We start from the raw sequence: 25,741 nt of genomic DNA, 5'->3' as shown, positions 1-25,741 counted from the left end.
TCTCTTTGTTAGTAAACGTACTTGTATATTCAGTATTCACCCACATTACAGAATGCATCAGTTTTCATTATTGAGTAATAGTCTGTTATATGAATGTCATATTTTCTTTATCCCCTGATAAACATTTCCTTTGTTTCTGGTTTGGGGATTACTGAATGTTCTCTGACTCTTCACATACATGTTTTAGATGGACTATTGTTTTTATTTATTTTAGTGGATATGTACCTGGAATAGGAACGCTAGGTAGAAAGGTAATTTTATGTTTAGCATTTTAGGAATTGCCAAACTGTTTTCTAAAATCAGTGTACTGTTTTATATATCCCAGCAGTGTATGAAGGTTATTCATTTTATAATCAGGAAAATGTGATGAGTTTTAGAAAAATAACAAGGCTATTTTAACTTTTTTTTTCCAGTTTAAGATTTGTTAGTGGAAGTAGAGATGGAACAGCAAGAATATGGCAATATCAACAACAGGAATGGAAGAGTATAGTGCTAGATATGGCTACTAAAATGAGTGGGTAAGAATGGGTATTAGATATTTCAGGGGGTCTCTCATGGCATACCGTCTTTTGCATTGCCCTATAGTTAATAATGAATATAATTTTCGTGTTTGTAAATAGTTTGAAATTAATCACTAGCCATGAAATTTATACTTTGATTCAGTCTCTTAGCAACTGTTCCTTTGCTGTTGATTGACTAGAACATTGCCGAATGCTATATAATAAGTTTACCTTTTACTCTTGATTACTGAGGTCTCCCTTGTATTTCATATTGTTAGCATTTAATCAGCATCTGCTTTCATCACCTTATTGCTTATTAGAAGATATGTCACTCTCTTTAAAATAATTTGATTTATTCATGTTTGACCTTTAAATTGACTACCTTATTAAACAAAGTGACTTTATAGTCATAGACAGGTAGTATTAATGTCATGGTCATTTAAGTAAACAAATTTCTTGATACTTATTTGCAACGCCTATTGTTTTTAAAAGTAATATTGAAGGGGATAATATAATCATTGTACATTTTTTATTGTCTGTCAACCAACACGATCATATTGTGAATTTTACTTTGTAAGATATAGAGTTCTTCCTGTTCTCAATTTCATGTGCTTCCAAGTAACTATTATATTAGCTTGGTTTTTATCACTGTGATTAACCATCATAGCCAAAAGGAACTTGGGGGGGGAAAGAGCCTTATTTCTACATACAACTCCCAAGTCATACTCCGTCACTGAAGAACTCAAGGCAAGATACCTGAAGGCAGGAACTGAAGCAGAAGCCATGTCAAACACTACTTACTTAGACTTGTTCTCCATAGCTTGCTCAGCCTGCTTTCTTACTCAGGACCACCTGTGCAGAGGTGGTTGGGGCCTCCCATATCAATGGTTAGTCAAGAAAATGCCCTACAGTCTTACCTAAAGACCTAATGGAGGCATTTTCCCAACTGAGATTTCATTTTCCCATGTGACTCAAGCTTGTGTCCAATTGACAAAAAGCTAACCACTACTATTTACCTACAATAATTTTTAACCTTCACTGCCATCAGTTTATGGGTAGTATTCTATGATGAGGTACAGTTTTTTTCATGAATACTCTTTAGATTATTTTATCTAATCATTTGCATCCTCTAGAAAATTTTGTCATCGTTTGCTGCTTTGTGTTTACCTTTGTTAAAATATGCAAGATACACATACTTCAAATTTCTGCTTCAGGAATAATTTGACCTCCGCAGAAGACAAAGTCACTAAGCTGAAGGTGACAATGGTGGCTTGGGATCGTTACGACACCACTGTTATTACTGCAGTGAACAATTTCCTTTTGAAAGTTTGGAATTCTGTCACAGGGCAACTTCTTCATACTTTGTCTGTAAGTATTATACTTTTTTGTAGGAGAAGAAGCAATTTAAGCCTAATGCACTGGCATGTAGTAGGTCCAACACTTAGAAGACTGAGCTATGAAGAATACTTGAACCTGGAGTTTGAGACCAGTGTGGGCCTTGTAATGAGACCTTGTTCCCAAAAAGAATGAAAAGGGTCAAATTACATTATTCTAGGAATAAGACATTTAAGTTTTACTTTCCTTTCTGTGACTTAATAGCCTTTGGAGAATATTTTGGGGATCTTTTGGTACATCTGCCAGATAGGACTAATACATTATATATATCTATATCTATCTATCTATCTATCTATCTATCTACATAGATAGATAGATAGATAGATAGATAGATAGATATAGATATAGATATCTACCACTGATAACAGGAATGATTTTTTGTTATTAATTACATTTATTCATTCATTTCATATCTCAGCCTCTCCCCCGCAACAACTCCTCCTCAGTTTCTGTTCTGAAAGGGGCAGGTCTCCCATGGGTGTCAACAAAGCATGGTATATCTGATTGAGGTAGGACTGAGCACTTCTCTTTGTATTAAGGCTGGGCGAGATAACCCCGCATGGGGAATAGGTAGGAGTCCCATGAATAGGTCAAGCTGCACAACTGTCACACATATGTAAAGGATAGCCATGCTACAGTCCATAGCCCCAGAGAGGCCAGGTAACAAGGAGGGGACAAAGTGGGACAGGGACACATGGATTGCTCTGGGAAGGGGAAATATAAGAGATCTCCTGGGTAGACTGGGGGCCGCTGGGGATGGGAACATGAGGAATTGGCTTAGGGGAGTGGATGGAGGGGAGAATATTGAAAGAGATGTCTTGATTGGTGGGGGGCATTTAAGGGTCAGGTAGAAACCTTGTGCCAGGAAAACTCCCAGAAATTCACAAAGATGACCCCAGAGAAGACTCATATCAACAGTGGGCAGGTAGCCTGAACTGGCCATCTCCTGTAATCAGATTGATGACCACCCTAATTTTCATCAGAGGGCCTTTATCCAGTAACTGATGGAAGCAGATGCAGAGACCCATAGACAAGCACTGGGCTGAGCACCCAGAATCCCATTGAAAAGAGGAAGGAGGGATTGTAGAAGCCAGGGGGTTAAGGTCATGACAGGGGAACCCACTAAAGCAACTAACCTGGGCTCATAAGATCTCACAGACCCTGGACCAACAGCTAGGAATTATTTTTTAAAGATTATTTCTAAGTCTAATATTTATTTCTGAATGTTAATATATCTTCAAATATACAGTAATTGGTTTGTAGCAAGGACTAGGATTTATTATTTTTTCTTTTTTATCTTTTTGCTTTTTAAAAATATTTATGCTTTGCTTGCATATATGGCTGTGTGAGAGTGTCCAAATCCATGGAACTAGCATTACAGACAGTTCCAAGATGTCATGTGGGTGCTGGGAATTGAACTTGGCTCCTTTGGGAGAACAGCCAGTGCTCTTAATTACTGAGCCATCTCTCCAGCCCTCAGATTTTTTATTATTATGTTGCGGGTATATATATCCTTCATTTTCTATCTTCAATGATCAGTTTATATAAGAAGTAGAAGAGGAAGAAGTAGGAGAAAAACTAGTGCTTTTTCATTTCAAATATATTTCTCATAGTAAAAGGCTCTTACGTCTGTAGAATTAGGCAGAATATCATGTGGGTGGGGTTCTTTGTTGGTTCATCATGTTATGAGTGGATGCCTGTTTCCCTTCTCTGCTTTAGTTACCAATTCATAAGTATTTTACTGAGACAAATCCAAGTGAGTGTCTTTTGGATATAATATAGTATTAAAAGGCAGGGTTTAGACTAGAAACTCAACTACCTCACTTTCTTAATCCTTTACCTTGCTAACTACCAATTCTGGTAATTTTCAGCATGTAGCATACTGAAGTGACAAGCTCCACAGGTTTGAGTCTAGCTTGGGCTACATATTGAATACCACGATAACCTGGGCTGCATAGGAAAATCATGCCTCAACACCAGTCAGCTAGTTAATAAATAAAAGCAAGCAAAAATGCTAACCTATTCTTTCCTTGACACTTAAATTGAAAGTGTTGGTTTGGATCAATACGCCAAACAAAAAGTATAAGCTATATTTTTATAAGCTATGTAGATTTTATATATATATATATATATATAAATATATAATCATTTTTTTCTAGTAGCTAACATTTAAAAGAACCAACTAATTTCAGTAATACACTGAATATATCCAAAATACTATCATTTCAACATGGAACTAATACAGGAATTGCTAATGAAACGTCACTTTTCATGCAAAATCTTTATGTAAAACATCTCAATTTGTAGTACCCATATTCCAAATGCTTAATAACCGCAGATGGCTGGTAGTTACTGAGTCAGACATGGAACATACATATTTCTAAATTCCCAGCTTTAGGACGTATAGCTGTTAATTTACTAAATCTATGTAGAATTCCATCTTCATAGTTACCTTGAAGTCTTGTTCAGCAATACTCTTAGTATGGATTGACTCATAGATCATCTGTTCTCACTGGATTTTACTGACAGAATTCATCTTGGTAACAGACAAAGCTACTTAATTTTCTTTTTCTTCCTTTGTTTTATGTAGCCCAGGCTAGCCTTAAATTTTCTATTTAGCCATTGATGACCTTGAATTTCACTATAGAGTTTAGATTGAACCTGTGAGTTCTGAGACTTCAGGTAACATGATGAGAATGTTAGGTAAAAACCAGTCCAGGCCTTTTATTATGGTGGTAATGAAAGATTCTGTTGAATTTTCTTTATTCCTTTCTTTGTTCTCCAATCCTTATTTTACTTTGAGATCCTATCTTGTGTAGTTCTGAGTGGTGGCAAACTCACTTTGTAGTCAAGGGTGACCTTTGATTGCCTCCACCCATGCCTTGCCTACTGGAAGTACATATGCCATCACATCCTGCTTGTTGTATTTTCTGTGGCTTCTAAAAAATTATTCAAGTTCTACATCTCCAAATTACATTTCAGTGGTCAGTGAGCATTAATTATCTTTCTGTGTCTTTTATCTAAGACATCAGGTTTATAAAAACCAGCAGTTGTACACTTAAGAACCTCTAAAATATTTATTTATGAAGTGCCCAATGAGTATATGCTATTCAGTTGGTATGCATTAATTCATCTCAATTAGACTTCCAGTGCTCAAGATCCTTTGGACAAATAGACGAGACATCTGGTGTTGCTCTTCATTTCTAACATTGATTTTTTTTTTATCGTAGGGGCACGATGATGAAGTGTTTGTTCTAGAAGCACATCCATTTGATCAAAGGATAATACTTTCAGCGGGTCATGATGGGAACATTTTTATTTGGGACCTTGACCGAGGGACCAAAATTCGAAATTATTTTAATATGGTAAGAAATCTCTGTTTATAAAGTTTGTATTAAATCTCACTTTGTTTTTTTTTCTCACTTTGTTTTGATAACCCAGTTGCCAAGCACAAAGGAGCAGCTTGTCTTTATGTTTAAATCAGTGAAATCATTTAGAGAATGATTCAAGGGTTTAGGGTTAGCTCTTTCAGCATGGCTATTTATCTTGGGGTTAGCAGTTTTCAAATTTTGATATGTACATCTAAACTGAATCGTTCAATCTGATTTCTTGGCAATTGTATTTAAAATGTAAGCTAAAATACCTAAAGGCCAATGTGTAAACTATAATTTCAACTTATGAATACAAAGAAAAAGCCTAAATCGTGACTCTTGTCTCTGATATAAATCCCAACTATATGAGTTGCATAGTTCAAAACTTATTTGAAAAATATATATTAGTATGTATACATGTTCTGTTATTGTTGTTGGAGGAAACAGTGTCTCATATAGCCCAAATGTGCCTGAAATTGTCAGTAAACCAGAAATGACCTTTAACTCCTGATCCCCCTGCACTACCTCCTGAGTGCTTGAATTACAGGTATGCACTGCCATACCTGGCAGTGGCTTATTTATTTGAGACAGGATCTTTTGTACTGATATAGATGGTTGTAATAAAAATCTCATACAAGTTATGTAAAACATTGATTAGTTATCATGTCTCTCAGTAAAAAAAAACATTCTTTCATGATGTGCATACTCATATCTTGCATGTTTAGGGCCTTTTTCTTAAGAATAGTTCTGACTAAACAACGTTAAACTGTGCATGGACCTTTGAGTTCACTTCTAAAGACTTTATGTAGATCCCAGATCATTAAAAGTAGTATGTCTTTGGTTATTTTATTTACATGGTTGAATTTTAAGAAAGTTATTTAAAGGCATGTCTTATAGCTTAAGATACAAAAATATCTTCACTTTGTTGAATAGCACCTTTGTCAATTTGCTTGCATATAGATCCTTTTAACTCTCCTCATTCATCCATTCCTTATTTCATGAGTTATTATGTGAGGTGCAGCTGTTCATCGCATCCACCTCAATTTTATCCTCTATAATTATATTTCAGTGATTTACTGTTTACTCTAGGGTTCTGGCTACAGATGCCAGAGAATACATTGAAATGTTGATTCATCACAGAATTCAAGAGAAAAGTAGCCAGGAGAAGCTATTGTCTACTTAATGTTTGAGAAGGACTCTTAAAATGACTTAAAGGATTCCTATGAATTTCAGATTGAAGGCCAAGGTCATGGGGCAGTGTTCGATTGTAAATTTTCACCAGATGGAAACCATTTTGCCTGCACAGATTCTCATGGTCATTTGTTGCTATTTGGCTTTGGCTGCAGTAAATACTATGAAAAGGTTAGTATATGTCATTTTTGTTTCAGAGAATAATTTGGGATTGTAGCATTCAGAATTGATTCTTTTCATTCTATGTATTCATGAAAAAAGAAGTGTATATTGTCTATTGAGCATGTGTCCTTCCCTTTTCTCTGCCCCCACATTAGTCCCCCCAGATAGTTTCACTTCTTCATTCATGTCATATATATAGATTGTTTTTTGTATTTATGTGAATTCTGGGGCCCATGTATGAGAGAAAACATAATGTTTTTTTTTTCTTCAGTGCATTAAAATTTTCAGTGGACAAATTTCTCACCTTCCTTGATTAGGTTTATCAAAAGATATTTTAGGTTTTTTTCTGAGGCTAATATGTGTGGGATTGTTTTTCTTGATTTATTTTTTAGTGTGTTCACCACCAGTATAAAAAAAGCTACAGATATTTTTACATTAATTTTGTATCCTGCCATGTTCTTTGCTCTGTCAGCTTTATCAGCTCTAGAGTTTTAAAAAGTTTTTTTAGATTGATTTATTTTATGTGTATGGATGTTTTACTTGCATGTATTTATGTGCACCATATGCATGCCTTGTGCCTCGGGAGTCAGAAGAGGGTGCCCAGGAAATTGCAGCTACAGATGGTTGTGAGCCGCCATGTGGGAGCTGGGAGTTGAATCCAGTCCTCCGCAAACAGCAGCTATTAACTGCTGGCCCATCTCTCTAGCCCCACGTGCTGAATTTAGAGTCTCTTGTGTGTGGAGTCATATTCTCTAAAAAGAAAGGAACTTTGATTTCTTCCTTTTCTGTTTGCATTCCCTTCATAGCTATCTCGTGTCTTAGTCTTCTAAGACTTCAGGCACTGTATTGAATGAAAGTGAAGAAAATAGGCCTGCTTATTGTGGATGCTGGTGAAAATACTCGGAGTTTTACCCATTTAGTTTGGTGCTGGCTATAGTTTTTTTCATATTTATCTTTCTTATGTTGAGATATGCTTTTTGGATTTTTTGTATATTTTATATGTATGGATATTTTGTATGTTTGTATGTTTGTACATCACATGCATGCCTGTTGCCAGTGGAGACAAGAAAAATGTGTCATCCCCTGGAACTGAAGTTACAAATGGTTGTGGGTACTAGTGATTGAACTGCTGTCCTCTGGAAGGGCAGTTGGTGCTCCTAACTGCTGAACTACCCGTCCAGCCCATACTTTTGTTTTTTTAAAGATTTTATTTTTATGTATATACTTGTGGGGGTGGGGAGAGGGTGGGTATGCTCACATGAGTGCAGGGCTTGTGGAGGATAGAAAAGGGCATTGGATCTCACTGGAGTTGAAGTTGCTGGCAGTTGTGAACTGTCTGACGTGCTCTCCACGAATTGGACTTCAGTCCTCCGGAGAAGGAGTGTGTACTCTTAACTGCTGTGCTATTTCTTCAGCCCCAAGATAGGTTGCTCCTATTCTCAATTTCTTTAGCACTTTTGTCAAACTATGATTTGTCAGAAGCCTTTCTGAATTAAATGGATGATCGTATGGTTTCTGTCTTTAGGTCTATTTATGTAATAGATTTATTGATTTATGTGGAATTATCTCTTCTGAATTAAAGCCAGCTTGATCATGTTGAGTGACATTGTTGATGTGTTCTAGAGTTTGGTTTGCAAGTATTTTATTTTTTTTCTTTTATGTTCATTAGGGATACTAGTCTATAATTTTATTTTTGTTTTGTCTTTATGTTTTTTTATCAGGGTAATAATGTCTTTGTAAATAGACATTTGTAGTAGTATTCTTTCCTTTTCTGTTTTATGTAGTTACTTGAGAAGCATTGGTGTTCATCCTTCTTTAATGGGCTGGTTAGCTTTTTTTTTATTTGCGAGATTTTTTCTCTGATGGTTTTAATCTTGTTGCTTTTAACTCTGTAAACTGTTTATCTCATTTCCATCTACTTTTGTTGCATCATATATATAGCCCTCCATCCATATCTTTTAGTTTTTCTGCTACAAAGCTGGCATCAAGCTTACTGCAACTCTCTCCTCTGTCTTGGGGATTGTGCTAGGATTATAGGCGTGCTGTACCACACCCAACTGGTTCTTTGTATTTTGTTAGCTATGAATCTGGGGAGAGTGTGGAATGTTCTAGTGGGAAGAGACATCATCATCATTGAGGGTAGCTCAATAGCTTTCCATGTTGTTGCTTTGTTGAAGTTTATTATGCTCATCATGAATGTTATGCTTCATTTACTCTTGAATAAAAATAAGAACTCAAGTTATATAGGTTTGTGTATTTGCTATAAGTCAAATCAAAATACACAGCTTCTGATAGATTGTTGCCTTATTTCTTATTCTAATTAGGGAAATATGAGGTTGCCAAAATAATGCAAATCAGAATTTAGAGATAAGAAAACTACTATTTAGGTCATTTGTTTCTTCCTAGAGGAACATATGGCAACACAGAACTATGAGAGAATATACAAGCTGTATGATTCAAAATATATGCTATAGAGATGAAAATAAGGGCCTGGACCGTACATTCTCTGGTATGTTAAACACTAACAAAATGTCTGTCACAAAGATTCCAGATCAGATGTTCTTCCACACTGATTATCGACCACTTATCCGAGATGCAAATAACTATGTATTGGATGAGCAAACTCAGCAAGCTCCTCACCTTATGCCTCCCCCATTCTTGGTGGATGTCGATGGAAATCCTCATCCTACAAAATTTCAACGACTGGTTCCAGGACGGGAAAATTGTAAAGATGAGCAGCTTATTCCTCAGCTGGGTTATGTGGCTAATGGTATGCTACCTCTAAAGCAAATTTAAAATGTTGCAGATGGATAGTTCTTACTAAATTCTGAAATGGGTCATAACATGCATTATATGCTATTTGTATTCATTTTTACTTATAGATTTCAGCTTACCAGAGTAGTTTTTTTTATTGTTTAGCCCTGCTGTGCAAAGTAACTGGTTTAGGACAAACAGTAATATGCCCAAGAGTTAATTTGTTGACCTACCACAGTGGAAACCATTGCCATATGTATGACCTTGTTCTGCTTAGTGACTTCTGGTAATGATTAAACTTGCTAACTTTACTATATTAAGCTTAATTGGTAAAATTATATTGATTAGAGTATGGATACTTCTTTTTGAAAACTGCTAGTTAATGAAACCCCCAAAATGAGACTGGGTTTCTTTAGATAGATGTGTCAGCTGTGTGTCTTGTCTTTTCTGCTTCATCATCCATGGAATGCCTTTGTATTGGTTTGGTTTTTCACAGTTTTCATTGAGTTATAGAGGAGTAAGTTTTGGATTCGCAAATAGATTTCCTTGCCTCCTTAATTTTGTTTTTAAAAAATAGGATCTCACTATGTTTCCTGGGCTAGCTCAGAATTCTCATTTCTCCAGGCTTAGCCTTCTTACTGGTGGTATTACAAGCATGTGCCGCCATATCTGGCTTCTGAATTCCCTTTCTTTACTAGGAAATTGGTGATTGACCTTCATAGAATAAAATGAAGTAAATATTTATAGAGCAATGTAGTAGTATTGGTTACTCTGATTTACTATTTATGAACCAAGGAGAAAAATGTGAATAATAGATAGAATATCAAATTGAAACTATCTAAATAAAAACTTCATTTAGCATACTTAATTTATTACAAGAATTAATTACTTTGTTACTTTATCAAATCACATTTGATTTAATTACAGGGCAAGATAAAGAAGCAGGACATGATGCTTTTAAGAAAAATAAAAGTTCAAAGCCACAGAGAAACTCTGTCTTGAAAAACAAAAACAAAAAAAGAAAAATAATAGTTAAAAGTGTTCATTCAGAAGTAAAGTTTGAATTTGAATTTATCATAAAAATAATTTTTTACTTATAAAAACACTAATGTTACAAAAAAGAAAATATTTATTTATTTAAAAGCTCATACCTATCCGGGCGGTGGTGGCGCACGCCTTGCCTTTAATCCCAGCACTCGGGAGGCAGAGGCAGGCTGATCTCTGTGAGTTCGAGACCAGCCTGGTCTACAAGAGCTAGCTCCAGGACAGGCTCTAAAGCTGCAGAGAAACCCTGTCTTGAAAAAAAAAAAGCTCATACCTTTAACTTCTTTTAGAATGAAGTTTTCATAAAAGGAATGTGCAGAACATTCTAGGTAACTGCGACTAAACTTGTTTATGAATGACTCAGGCCAGGCATGGTGGCTCATACCTGTAATCCCAGCACTCTGAAGGCTGAGGCAGAAGGATTGCCATGAGCTCAAGGCCGTGCGGGACTATATAGTGAGTTCCATGCCAAGGTGGGTTACAGAGTAAGACCCAATGCAAAAAAAAATCTCGCTCACATCTCTAATTGTTGATTTTAGCTTTAGAATATAGCATATGGAAAACTTGTTTTTCAAGTAGATCATTTAACTTTATCGTTATAGTTATTCCTTAAAATGCCTCGTTAATGTCTAATTTAGGGCTATTGGTTAAATCAAATGCAAATGTTGAATCATTAAGTATAATTTTTTAAATTTCCTTAAAATATTATTTCATGTATACTTTATTTTCATCTTAAATTATTTCTCATTACTTCTTTCACAGTTTATAAGTTAAGCTAACTTTTCTCTCTCTCTCCTTTTTACCATATTAAGGTATACTAAAAATGTAATAAATTTATCTGACTTTGTATCTTTGGTCTCATTAAGGTGATGGTGAGGTGGTAGAACAGGTAATTGGGCAGCAAACCAATGATCAAGAAGAAAGCATTCTTGATGGGATAATCAGGGAGTTACAGAGAGAACAAGACCTCCGACTAAATAACGAAGGAAATGTTCCACATTTTCCAATTAATAGATCATATTCTGTTAATGGTGGTAAGTAATTGTATATTGTGGAAAGTATAAAAACTTTTATCATGTATAATGTGAAAACATTTCATGTTTATAAATGTAAATATATTTATTAATTTCTAACCTCTAATAGCAGGTATTCCAAAGTAGCGTGGCCTAATTATTATCATTCATGGCTAACATTCACTTTCTAACAAATGTAGGTAGTGGATTTAAATGCATTATTCCTTTTGACTCAGTTTATTTTGCAATCTTTACTTTTGTTTCTAGAAATGAAGTCTTGGAATAAGTCTGGCCCTTTTATTAGGGTCCCGACCTATGAAGGTTTTAAACTTAAACCACCTTAAGTTTGGAAAGTGCCATTCCAATAATTGGTTCCACTTGTTGAAAGGAGAGCAGCATATCACCCTTTGCTCCTGAATGAACAAAATAGTTCAGTAGAAGAAGGTCTGGTCTTCTCTTAGAGAATACAGATACAATCCCTGACCAGGCTTACACAACAGCTCCATCTTAATACCAGTAGAAGTTATTATATAATTAATTATTCTTTCCCCATTTACTTTGCATGTAGGTGTGTGTATATGTGAATATGTGTATGACCATGGGCTAGAACTCAGGTTACCAGACTTGAGAACAAGCACCTTTATCTGCTGAACTATCTTATTACCTCTAACATGAGTATTATTATTATTATTATCATTATTATCATCATCTAATATACACCTTCCTTCACTTACCTTGAAATTTACCTTTGTACCTGAGATTTTCAATTCTAATTTGTCAAGAAATATGAGTTTTTTGAGGAAATGTTTCTCCGTATAGCCCTTGCTGTCCTTAGAACTCACTCTGTAGACCACGCTGGCCTCAAACTCACAGAGATCCACCTACCTCTGCCTACTTAGTGCTGTGATTAAAGGCATGAGCCACCTCTACCTGGCAAGATTTTTTTCTTAGTGCTAGGGATTGAACTCAACATCTTAAGTAACAAAGTCTTCACCACTCAACCACATTTTGAGCCCATTATTTTTGTTTGTGATTAAGTCTTGCTGTTTTGCCCATGGTAGCCTTGAAGTTGTGGCCATCATGCCTTGCACTCCAAAGGACTAAGTTCCAAGGACCTATACCACTATGCCTGATTGTTTCGTTTTATACTTACATAATTACTGTACTTTTTTGGTAAAATCACATATAGGGTTGCACAGAAGTAAACATATTATTTAAATTTGAAGCAACACACAGATTATTTTGCTTATTTCTTGAGTTATTTCACAAAATTATAATAAAGCAACAGTTCTTCATATGGGTCCCTTGGGGCATCTAACTCAGTTAAGTTTTCCTGAGCCTTGGACAAGGTTAGAAGTAGAGTGGCAATCCTATATTGCAGAGTTCTTATGTCCCCAATTTAGATCTTCATTAGTGCAATCAATATTTAGCTCTGCTTCCAACACTAAGTTGTTGTAAACTGAAATTCCATCAGCCAAGGGAACCACACTCACTTCTGTTTGCAATGCTCATTTGTTTCGATTGTTTTTTTTTTTTTTTTTTTTTTTTTTTTTTTTTTTTTTTTTTTTGGTTTTTCGAGACAGGGTTTCTCTGTGGCTTTGGAGCCTGTCCTGGAACTAGCTCTTGTAGACCAGGCTGGTCTCGAACTCACAGAGATCCGCCTGCCTCTGCCTCCCGAGTGCTGGGATTAAAGGCGTGCGCCACCACCGCCCGGCTTGTTTCGATTGTTTTTAAGTGTTGATTTCGATAGCTATAATTTGCAGTTTTCTATTTGTGTTTTATTTGCAAATATGATAAGAAGCTTACTAGTGTTTTCTTAAATTGCATATTAATTTTGAAAGTGAAATTTGAAATTAAAAATGTTTTGCTAGCTGGATGTTATGGCTCATGCTTTAAATTCTATCATAGGGGCAGCTAATGCCTTAGGATCACAGTGGGTTCAAGGTCATCTTGAGATGCATAGTGTGTTTCTGAACAGCCTGGGTTTCAGAGTGAGACCCTGGTTGTTGTGGTTTTTGGTTTTGGATTCTCTCTCTCTCTCTCTCTCTCTCACTCTCTCTCTCTCTCTCTCCCTCTCCCTCTCCCCCCCTCCCCCTCTCTCTCCCTCTCTCTCTCCCCCCTCTCTCTCTCTCTCTCTCTCTCTCTCTCTCTCTCTCTCTCTCTGTGTGTGTGTGCGTGCACGTGTGTGTGTGTGTTTTCAGTTGCTCTCCTTATTTTTTGTGACTGTATCTTACTGAACCTACTGCTCACCAAGCCTTCTCTCTGCTTCTTGGCTGCTGGCATTATAGGCACAGCGCACGACACTGGAGCTGGGTGCTAGAAATTCAGACTCAAGTCCTCACGCCTGTCTGACAAGCACTTTCCTGACTCAGCTATCTCCCAAGTGTCTGCTTGTACTTTTCAATTTTTTTTGTTTTGAAAGTTTTGTAAGTTTTACTCTGAAACATTATTTTTAGCAAGTGTTATACTCTGTAGCCTAGGCTAGCCTACAACTCGTAATCTACCTCAGTCTCCCAAGACTTAGAATTATAGGTGTACATCTCTACACTTAGTTAACCGACAGTTGTCCTAAGTAAGTAAGCAAAGATAGAATTTAGATTTTACAAGGGTTTAAATTGAATCATTATTAATCTATATATATATGAATCCTTCAGATCATATTTTAACATGGTTGTATATTCTGTATTTAGTAGATATCTGATAAGTGGTGCTTTAAAAATGAAAAGAATTATACAAAATTTCAGCATTTATTGGGTACTTGATTTATTTATAATAACATCAAAACATGAAGATGGCACAGAAAAAAATGTAGAACAGGGGTTACTTTCGTATTTCCAGAAGTCTCTTTCTTTTTTTTCCTTCTCACCTCTATTATTTTTGGTGCTAGGGATCAAATCTAGGGCTTTGCTCATCTTAGGCAAGCAGTCTGTTTACAGTAGCAGTCCCAAACATCCAGTCTTTGAAACTAAGATCTTATTTAGCTTTCTAATCTCCATCACTGGCATATTTGTTCAGAACATTGTGGTTTTCCTTGCTTTTGCTTTAGCTCTGAGTAGTCCAAATATGGACATACCCTCTTCCCCAAATATTGGGCTTCGGCGTAGTGGTCAAATTGAAGGTGTTCGGCAAATGCATAATAACGCTCCTAGGAGCCAGATGGCCACTGAACGAGACCTCATGGCCTGGAGCAGAAGAGTGGTGGTAAATGAATTAAATAATGGAGTTAGTAGGTGAGTTGACCTGGTAACCTTCCTAAGAAAATTCAAAATTGTATATTTACAAGAGAATTATGTTAAATTAGCCTAGTAACTGAGATATTCTAATCAAGCTGCATCATATGTTAGTTTTTCCATATCAACTGATTGTAATTGGTTTATTTTGTGACAAATATCCTAAATGTGCTCAGCTTTTGATTAATGCCTTGGGAAATACTGAGAAGGTGATGCAGTCTTGCCAGTGTGGGGGCTTATCGTCTAAGGGTAAGAATACAGATACTAAGACAGAATTCATATTAGCGCATATGTGAACCTGAGTGGCATATTGACTATGTATTAACAGTGATCCAAGAAAAAGGTCACCAGCTAAGTATTGCAGCAGTATGAGTACGCAGTGTAAATGTGCTTTAAAATGTCATTCAAATAGTCTTCACTGATGAAAGGATTTCGTTGGCATAATTTCAAATCTAGAATCACGATTCTGACTTGTAAAACTACCTTTTTTTATAATAACAAGTGTATAATCACAAGTAGAAATAGGTTATATATGTATATATTATGTATTATATATATATGAACTATTACAGAGAGCATATATTTTAACCATACCATCTAACCAAGTATTATTAGCAGATAACCCCAAAGTAGCAAAATATATTAAATCCTATTTTCCTCCTCTGCTTTCTGGTGTAAGTGGGAATCAAGAAAAAAGACAGCTAATTTTATGAGTTGAACTGCTAGAATAGAGAAAATTCAAATAATTCCTTACTCAAAAGTAAACGAAGGAGCAGGGAATTAGATATTTGTGTGTTAATATTCATTACAGTGTTATTCAAGTGAACAAATTAAATGTCAATCAGTAAATCATCAAATATGATTTAGCATACAGTGGTATTTTATTAGTCCATAAAGAAGCTATTCTGATAACTGCTGAAACATAAATAAAATTTGAAGCTGTCTTGCCAGGTAAAAGAAGACATAACACAAAAGGACAAATAGTGTGTAGCTCTACTTAACATAATATTTAGAGCAGGAAAATACATAGACATAGTAACAGATAACGGAGGCTTTCAGGGCCTAGAGGAATGGGGAAATGGGAAGTAACTGCTTAAGAGTTCTAGGTTTTCTCTTGGGAGGGATCGAAAAGTAATGGGGATGGGTGGTGCTGCCGATTGCAGAACATTGCCACTGAGGAATAGCGCTGGAACGGTTATAGAGCTACATTTTCTATTTTGAAATTGTTTAATTTTCAGAGTTGATGTTTAAACTCTTAGATTCTTTTTCTTATTTTATTAGGGTGCAAGAGGAATGTCGCACTGCGAAAGGTGACCTAGAAATTAGTCTTTATACAGTCGAAAAGAAGAAAAAGCCATCTTCTACTAGCCAAAGAGTAAGTTTGCTTCTTCAGTGCTGTCAAATCCAAGGTTTGCAAATAATAATTATTTGAAAGGCAACATTTATCTATCAAGAGGGTATTAAAGTTGGCATCTGCTTACAGGTAACTTAATTTTTCAGCCTCAAATCCATATCCATACATGCATGTGAATGGTTATTAACAGAAAAAAATTAAATTAAAGGTTGCCTTTTAATGTATATGTATAAAATGTTATTTTCATATTTTTAAATACAATCGTGACTTTTTATTGGTTATCAATCAAAATGTGAAACAAATGCTAGATCCGTTAGGATAGAGGTTGTCAAGCTTATATATGAAATCCTTTGTTTTAGTTAATTATATTTTATTGAAATACAGGCAAATACTCAATTATAGCTTGCCTTTAGTTGTTTTTATGTTATATATAAAGAGAGCTGAGTAGTTGGAATAAAAATGATCTGACCTAGAAAGCCAGACATTCTGACCCTCTACAAATAGTTTGCCAACCCTTGTATAACCTATCTAATCATGTAAGCAAAACCTAACTATATATTGGGATGTACTAGGTTCATTTCCCAGTAGACCCTGCTATGCAATGGATGAGATACCTGTACTGCATTTGGCCTAACTAATAAGCTTATGAGTTCTCATTCATCAGTCAAAAGGAATCAGGATGTAAACTATTTCTTCCCGAGTTATAACCCCTATGTAGAATATAGTTAATTGGGTAATTTTCAGTGTTTAAAGAAAAGTTAAGCAGTGTATTCTGAACTTTAATTATTTTTTTCTCTGTCAATGAACAAAATTAGGGGTAATTATCATAAATACCTCAAAATATTTGTACATGATTCTGATATCTGCTTTAGATTTTTATATTGTGGGTATTTTAAGCTTATTTCATCTCTAGTATGAATCTAATTAATGGTTTCTTTTGTTTTGCTTATTTGCCAATAATTAGTTTATCTGGAAATGCCAGGGTTTAGAGTAGGTATATAAGCATTTAGGTATTTAGGCTGGAATTTAGACATTTTCATATACATTTGAAGATCACAGAAGCCAGACATGGTAGTATGTATATGTAATCCCAAATGGAGCACTGGATTGAGCTCCCAAGGTCCAAATGAGGAGCAGAAGGAGGGAAAACATGAGCAAAGAAGTCAGGACCGCGAGGGGTGCATCCACCTACTGAGATGGTGGGACAGATCTAATGGGAGATCACCAAGGCCAGTTGGAATAGGACTAATGGAGCATGTGATCAAACCGGACTCTCTGAATGTGGCTGACAGTGGAGGCTGACTGAGAAGCCAAGGACAATGGCACTGGGTTTTGATTCTACTGCATGGACAGGCTTTGTGGGAGCCTTGTCAGTTTGGATGCTCACCTTTATGGACCTGGGGGGAGCGGGGAGGACCTTGGTCTTCCCATAGGGTAGGGAACCCTGACTGCTTTTTGGCCTGGAGAGGGAGGGGGAGGGGGAGTGAGAGGAGGGGCAAGAAGTGGGAGGAGGGGAGGAAGTGGAAATTTTTAATACTATATACATATAAAATAATATATATAAAATAATTAATAAATATATAAAATAATAAAAGATATATTTACTAAAAAAATTGGGGGGGGCTGAGGTAGAAAGGAAATGAGAGTTTGAGGTCACTCTGGACAACATATAAGAAAAAAAAACCTGACCCTTCAAGACTAGTTTATAAGAGTTTTAAAATTATTCCCAAAGACATTAAGGCTGTAGCTTTGCTTGTGATAGTATCAACCATAATGATTTCTACTTATAGATATTAGATATTGTAGAAAGGTAGATGCTACACTAAATTTTCCTTGTTAAAATGAAGTATCTTTTCTTAATAGGATCTTGCTGTAACCCTGCCTAGCTGGGACATCAGTTGAATTCCGTGTAACTACTAAAATTGTCTTTTGTACATTGTTCACAAGTAGTAGGACTGAATTCCAGTGAGATAGAAGAAGCTAAGCATGGCATAGTTTCTTGCTTGTTATCTAATTGCACAATTCTGTGCTCAAAAATTTGAATTTTTTTAGTTTTGGCTTTGGTTTCTGAGATAGGATCTTTCTATATAGCCCCTGCTGGCCTGGAACTTACTATGTAGACTGTGCTAATCTTGCACACAGTGCTCCTTCTGCCTGTTTACCCTTCAATGCTGGAAATACTTCCAACTCCTGCCTCTTTTCACAGGTTTGGGGATTATAAGTGTGTGCCACAGTATCTGATTGGAATGTTGTTTTTTATATGTGCATTACTTCGAGTCTTAAATCTTCTATTCTTATGTAATCTAAAGTTTATTTTATGTCTATCTATTCTCTCCTGGCATTTTCTACAAGGAATATTTGTTAAATTGATTCTTAAAATTATTTTTCTGGGGCCAGGGATATGGCTCAATAGTTAAGAGCACTGGTTGCTCTTACAGAGTACCCAGATTCCATTGCTTGTACCTAATCCCGGTGACTCACAATCATCTGTAACTCCAGTTTGAGGGGAATGGATGGGTTCTGGCTTTCACATGTACAAGGCAGACATGTGATATACAAATATGTACAGAGGCAAAACAGCCATACACATAAAATGGGAAATAAATTCAAATCATTTTGTTTTGTTTGTTTTGAGCCAGGGTCTCACTCTGTAGCCCAGGCTGTTCTTGAACTTACTGTAGTCCTTCTGCTTCAGTTTCCCACGTTCTTGGAATACAAGTGTGTGAACACGCGTGTAAAGCTGTGTTAGATTGATTCTAAAGATCTTTAATAAACCTTAAGAATCTTAAGACTGCTAATCTGGATTAAATCTAATTAGTCATGCTAATTCTTTAACAGACTTTCTTATATTTCTTTTTAAAAGTTCATTTAAGGATTATATTAAATATAATATGGACGTTTATTCCTGCTATGATAATTGTGAATAAATGTGTCATGTGTAAACTCTGAATGGGCAAATTCTTGCAACCTAGGTATTCAGTGTTCAATTTAGTACTATTTCTTCTTTTAAAATACATTTCCCTTCTCTTTAACAGAATGATCATCAGCCTAGCTGTGGGCGGTCTTTACGGAGGACACAGCGCAAGCGTCAGCATACTTACCTAACACGGTCCAACATAGAGCATAATTCACAGGCATCATCTCAAAATTCAGGTGTACGCGAAGATTCAGACAGCTCCTCGGAGGTTAGATCTGCTATTATTTATTCAAAGTTACTTTCTTTGTTGTTTTTGTATGATTTTTTTCAGGTTTCCTTTTGAAAGCTACTTGAATAGAAAATGCAGAGGTTTACTCATTAATAAGGTGCTTACACAGATTTGGGTGTTCCATTTAACACTTCAGATTGTCTTTCCTGATTTCTACCTAAGATACTATCTCTGCAAGAGTATAGCATATGCCACCCAAAGTTTGTCTTTGTGACAGTGAGATAAGATAGTGACAGGAACTCTTCCTCGGCACGAAACATAAATAATAGAAATAAGGTGAACAGTCCCAGGACTGATTCACTCTGTAATTAGCTTGTATATCCCTTTTATTTTATTTTATTACTGACTCTACCTATTCCAGAAGTCATTGAGTGTTGATTTACCTCAGACCTATCTTCATCATGACAGTGAACAGAGTGTATAGCTGCTCTTTTCCTCTTGTTCCTCTGTTCCCCAAACCTCTTATTCATTTAACAACTCTACTTTTTAGGTCCATAATGAGAGTTTTATTGACATTCACATTATAGAGTACTTTCTTTCTTCTACTCTTCACGGTTTTTAAAGTAATATTTCCCTTTTCCTCCATGAATATCTTGACCTTAACATAATACTCACAATATTTTTGAAGCTATTTTTTACCATTTAAGAAGACTATAAGTATTTTGAGATTTAAATAGTTTTCTAAAGAAATAAAAATGTTATCCTATAAAATACCAGACATCATAAAATACCCACTAGGTTTGTTTGTAAATTTGAGATCTATGTAGAAAAATAATTCTGTACATTTTAGCTAGGATGGTTGATGTAATAAAGTGCTGTACATCAGATAGGTTTTTCTCCATTACACTAGCTGACACTACACATATTTGAATTGCCTTCTCTTTATTATAGGAAGATGAAACTGTTGGCACAAGTGATGCTTCTGTGGAAGACCCCGTTGTTGAGTGGCAAAGTGAAAGTTCTTCCAGGTAGTTCTAGTTGACTCTAAATCATTCAAAATGAGATTATGAGATTATGATTTTGTAGGAATTTGATAAAACCACAGATAAAATAGTGTCATGCAATACAAAAAAAATCTGGGTTAATACATGTACCACGTATTTATTCATGACTCCCAATACTTTCTGTGGAAAGTATAACTATAGAGGTGGGTTGTTTTATCTGTTAAATAAGCTTCATTTTAAATTTATGATTCTACTTCTTTGTAATTTTATATAATTATTTCAAGTTTTGGTCTTTTGATATAGAGTATTATTATGTAACTCTGGCTGTCCTAGAACTCACTGTGTAGAACAAGCTGGCTTTAAAACTCTCACAGATCCGCCTGCCTCTGTTATTAAAGGTGTGCACCATATTTAAAACTTTATTTCAGTTTTAAAACTATATATCCATTTCAGTGATAAGATTCATGTTTATTTTTAGGCAGTTTTGTGTTTCCAGCAAGGATTTTTAAATCCTGTCATAGCAAATTCAGTATTTTTTATTCTGGAAGCATTTCATTAAAATTAAAGTGATAAAAATTTTGTATTTATCATGATACTTTTTCAGTCCTTGTTTTTTAAGTGCTCTTTCATAACAAAATGATGACTTTTCCATCATAATTTTGATTTCTTGCCAGTGATTCATCAAGTGAATATTCTGACTGGATAGCGGATGCTGGGATAAATTTGCAGCCTCCCAAGAGACAAACGAGACAGGCAGCGCAGAAGATCTCCAGCAGCTCTGAAGATGAAAAGGTGAAGCCCTTAGAAGATAGGAAAAAGAAGACTAAGCAGACGAGAAAGAAGGTTTGTAATATGGAAATCGTTTCGTTTGCCTTGTTTTCCTATTTTTGCCTTTAATATTTGAATATTTTATAGTGACATTTGCTTTTCCTCTAAAAATGTCAATTAAACATTTTAATTGACTTGAAAGAATTATTCCTAATTTCTTGTTATTCAAAGGTACAGTTAATTGCCATCATTATTAAACCAGAACATTGACAATTGCTTGTAAAAATGTAGCAAAGTTCTACAAAAATAAGCCATCATAATATAATAAAATTATTCTTGTCATTACCCAATTATAAATTTATATTCCTATAAACATTTTACTCATAGGATAGAAGAGTTTGATGAATTTATATTTTATTTTACCCTATTATCCTTTTCACCAATATAATTTAATTTAAGGGACATAATACTTTAATCTACATACTTCTCTGAATTTCAAAGTTTACCTGTTAATTTTTGTGATATTATACTGTTTTTATACTTTCTATTTTAAAAGGATTGCTGTTCTCTAAAATACCAAAAAAATCTATGTATCTAAATGGAAAATGGCTGATTCCATTAAATGAGCTCTGTGCGTTCTTATACGAAATGTCAAAGATATTAATGCACTAGTGCAGTAATCCTGTTGTATTAGTACATACAAATACTAGGGGATGAACCTACTGCTTCGCACACTACCACTGAGCTATATACCAGCTTTTTATCTACTTTTCCATTTTCAGATAGAATCTCAAGTTCCCCAGACTGGCCTTGAACTTTCAATTCTTCTGCCCAACTTCCTGACTATCTGGGATTACAGACCTGCAGCATCTGGTCCATCTTTTATTCTTAATAGTCACTACTGTATTATTATTTGAGTTGATATAGTTTAGAAACATGAAGAGAAAAAATGTGCTATTATTAGATGATAATATAATGTCAAGCTATTATCTGTGATCCAAAATTGAACTGCTTGTTTTTTGATATGAAATAAATGTATAGTTTCTATTGGATATGTTTTAAACTTAAATATTTTCAGTGTGCATGAAACCTGCTATTTTACATAATTTTTTCTGTCTTTTTCATACTACTATTCATGAGTATGCACTTATGAACCATTGTTACAGATACTGTAATTGTTATTTGATTTGTTTTGTTTTAGAAAGGGGGACTTGTTTCTATGGCAGGCGAACCCAATGAAGAATGGTTTGCCCCTCAGTGGATCTTGGATACTATACCACGGCGTTCTCCATTCGTTCCACAGATGGGAGATGAGGTACTTGTTGTCCAATAAAAACCCTTTTGATTCAAGAACACCATTGAGCTTGAGAGATGGCTCAGCAGTTAAGAGCACTAACTGTTCGCCCGGAGGACCTAGGTTTGCTTCCCAGCACGACATGGCAGCTCACAACTGTCTGTGACACCAGTTACACAGGATCTAATGCCCTCTTCTGGCCTTTGTGGGCACTAGGCATATACACGGTGCACATAATTCAGGCACATAAAGTAAAATAAATCAATAACAGAATATTTCCTTTATTATAAAGAAAAGAAACAATTAACATTGCTGGACGGGGGTGGTGCACACCTTAAATCCCAGCACTTGGGAGGCAGAGGCAGGTGGATTTCTATGAGTTCAAGGAAATCCTGTTCTACAGAGCAAGTTCCACGACATCGAGGGCAACACAGAAACCCTGTCTCAAAAAAAACCAAACCAAACAAACAAAAGAACAATTAGCACTATTCAATCTTGGTATCTTGTATTGGTTTGATTTTATACCTTTATTTATTATTGAGCATATGTGCATAATTGAAGGCAACACATATACTACAGAGCACAAGTGGAGGTCAGAGGACAGCTCTGTGGATCATTTCTCTTTCTACCTGTTACATGGGTTCCAGGAACTAAATTCAGGTCACAAAACTTGCACAGCAAATGCCTTCAATGACTGAACCTTCATATTGTAATTCTGTACTAATTATATATGTGCTATCTTTGTTTCTTTATTCAATTGTGTATATGGTTAATTTTGCTCCCTTTGTAGAGTTCTGGAATAATGTAGTCAACGTAGTAGATGCTAGGTTATTTATGATTTCTAAAGTTATAAAAGCAGTTGATTTTTAATTGTGAGCTTGTAGAATCGAGTGGTACTTTGAGTCCTCACTCAATCAATAACTAATATTGTTTTAAAAATTCAGTATGTTAGAAAATATGCTAAAACAGATATGTCTTACCCAGAGTACCTAGGAATGTGACCCAACCCATTTGTAATTACTACGCTAGTAAGCTTCTGATGATTAATGTTATATTATACAACTTAAAAAGTCTTATAATTTTTGACAGATCTGAAATTATAATTTATTCTATTTAATGCCTATTTTGAGACATTTGAGATCTGTGGTAAAGTTGAATTAATTTTAGAGGACTTTACAGAACAAAATAAGCCTCTGTATCTTTTTAAAGTCTGATGAGACCCTTCCCTACACTTCTTGACAACTTTTGTCAGTTCATGTCTTGATGGAATCACTTAAACTGATTTTTATTTTATTAAACCGATTGTATCATATGCTTCAAGATTATGTATTAGGCTATGGCAGTTGTTTGGGGGAATGGAGAAAGTATTGTAGTGAATCCAACAGTTGAATAGCAATTTGAGAATGTTTTTATTAAGAGCTCATAAAGGAACAAATGTACTGTTCATGTAATTAGTTTCTTAATTACAGCATTACTTACTACTTTGTCTAGCTATTAAGCCCTTGTTGTTTTGCTTAGAATAACCCTACTAATAAATGATTGCTCCTCAGAATGTTCCTTCTTAAAGGTCTAACTCAAATGCTAAATCCTGTTTTGCCCATAACTAATTCTGTATGAATTTTCATACCCCACTGTGTGTGTGTGTTATGCTACTTTCCCTTAAAGGAAAATACTACATTTTAATACCTTATGATTGCATCTAGTACCTTGTGCATAGACGTTTTGTCAAATATTGAGTATTAAAATAAATATATAACGATTTCCTTAGTTTGGATTTTAACTGCTATGATTTTCATTAACTAATATTTCAATATTTTTACTTTCTATGTAGGTTTTTTATTTCCTTGTTTTGCTTTTTGTTTGTTTGTTTTGAGGTAGGGTTTCTCTGTGTAGCCCTGGCTGTCCTGGAACTCACTGTGTAGAACAGATTGGCCTCGAACTCACAGAGATCCATCTACCTCCCTCCTGAGTGCTGGGATTAAAGGTGTGCGCCACCACTGCCCAGGTCTCTATGTAGGTCTTTTATTCATAGAGTATGCTTATGTTCTTTTTGGCTTTATATAATAGGAATTTGTTCTCTCAAACCATTTTGAAAGGTGAAAGTATTTTAATGTGGCACTGGCAGATCTGTGTTCTCTTTCAAATCTCTAATAGTGAATCCTCCCCACTTCACCTAGCTTTGGGTCATTCTCAGAATCCGTGGTGTTCATCACATGTGGCAACATGACTTCAGTTCTTCAGTTTCTGTCCTACCTTCACATGGCAGTCTTCCCTCCAAATCTTTCTGTATTCACTTTCCATCTTATCTGGACAGTTGTTTAGGGTGTATACATCTACTATGAGCTCAAGGACTCTTAAATTGATTACATCTACAAAGGTAGTATTTTTTGAGTATGGTCAGAGACGTGTGTAGTGCAAAACCAACCCCTGCATTTGAGAAGAGAGCACTGAAAGCAGAGGAGCATTTCATTGAAGACAAGGAGAAAGGAAATGGTCTTACTTAAGGGATGCCACTGTGCAGGAAGACCAAGGGGCCCAGAGGGGACCTAGGGCTCTTTTATTCTCAAATAGTAGTGTCAGCAATGTACCTAAATTAACCACGATGCTGTGTCCACAGCCTGATGCCTCCTTTATGTGCTCACCTGATAGTATTTGTGATTGGGAAACACATTCTTGTCTTCTCCATAAACTTCAATCTGTGTATTTATAAAGCTGAACTTCTAGTAGTAGTTCTATCTCACAGGAATGCTGTGAGGATTGGTTAGTATATTGTATGTGAAGAATAGTCGCTTACATAAGAACAAATAGGAAGTGGAGCTGTTACTACAATTTGGCCAATGCTACATGGTAGGAAGTATTTGAGTCATGTCACAGTGTGTCCTATTTACAGATGAGATGACAGAATTAGAAAGGTAAGCAAGTTGGCCAAATTTGCATAGAATTAGGTGTTAGAATCACAGCACACTGGTACAGAACTTTCAAAACCACAGCCTCATGCTTTTATGAGAACTCGTCTACGGGACTCAGCTAAAGATGAGAAGTTAAATTCCTTGGGTAAAGGAGGAGAGTAATCTTCCTCATACATCATCATTGTGTATTTTAAACTCTGCTAATATGGTATTTTATGACACCTTAGACTGCTTATGCTTATTTCTGTCAGCCTTCTGAAACCACTGAGGAAAAAAAACTTTCCTCAGTAAGTATAGAAAATAGTAGTACATTTTATCTTTCAAAAATTCGAAGTGTCTTACCAAACACTTGAATTCATTTTCTTCTGTGCTCAGCTAGTGCCGACATGAACTCTTAACAACAGAACAGTTTTCAATTTCTCTTAAAAATGACTTCGTTTGCATACTGTATGCACTCATTTTCCCAGGCAGCTTCACACTGAAGAAAAAAAACCCACCCTGATGTAGTGAATACAGTTTGTGTGTTGTTATTTCTGGGCATAAGCTAGCCAGACGGCCGGGAGCCGGGCGGGACGAAAAGCAGGCCTGCTCGGCTCATCACTACAC

At 35.6% G+C, this 25,741-nt stretch overlaps 1 protein-coding gene across 1 annotated transcript in view; it reads left to right on the top strand.

Moving 5' to 3' along the window:
• Positions 1 to 25,741, top strand: part of Brwd3 (bromodomain and WD repeat domain containing 3) — a 108,802-nt gene that overhangs the window by 55,984 nt on the left and 27,077 nt on the right. Inside the window, exons 13-24 of the mRNA XM_038316391.2 lie at positions 414 to 518; positions 1,715 to 1,868; positions 5,126 to 5,260; positions 6,500 to 6,628; positions 9,164 to 9,389; positions 11,284 to 11,451; positions 14,477 to 14,660; positions 15,942 to 16,035; positions 19,050 to 19,199; positions 20,112 to 20,188; positions 20,839 to 21,007; positions 22,134 to 22,247. Of these exons, the coding sequence (XP_038172319.1) occupies positions 414 to 518; positions 1,715 to 1,868; positions 5,126 to 5,260; positions 6,500 to 6,628; positions 9,164 to 9,389; positions 11,284 to 11,451; positions 14,477 to 14,660; positions 15,942 to 16,035; positions 19,050 to 19,199; positions 20,112 to 20,188; positions 20,839 to 21,007; positions 22,134 to 22,247 (1,705 nt within the window). The remainder of the gene's footprint in view (positions 1 to 413; positions 519 to 1,714; positions 1,869 to 5,125; positions 5,261 to 6,499; positions 6,629 to 9,163; positions 9,390 to 11,283; positions 11,452 to 14,476; positions 14,661 to 15,941; positions 16,036 to 19,049; positions 19,200 to 20,111; positions 20,189 to 20,838; positions 21,008 to 22,133; positions 22,248 to 25,741) is intronic.

The sequence above is a fragment of the Arvicola amphibius genome, chromosome X (assembly GCF_903992535.2).
Source record: "Arvicola amphibius chromosome X, mArvAmp1.2, whole genome shotgun sequence".
Lineage (NCBI taxonomy): Eukaryota > Metazoa > Chordata > Mammalia > Rodentia > Cricetidae > Arvicola > Arvicola amphibius.
This window is presented reverse-complemented; position numbering and strand designations above follow the sequence as displayed.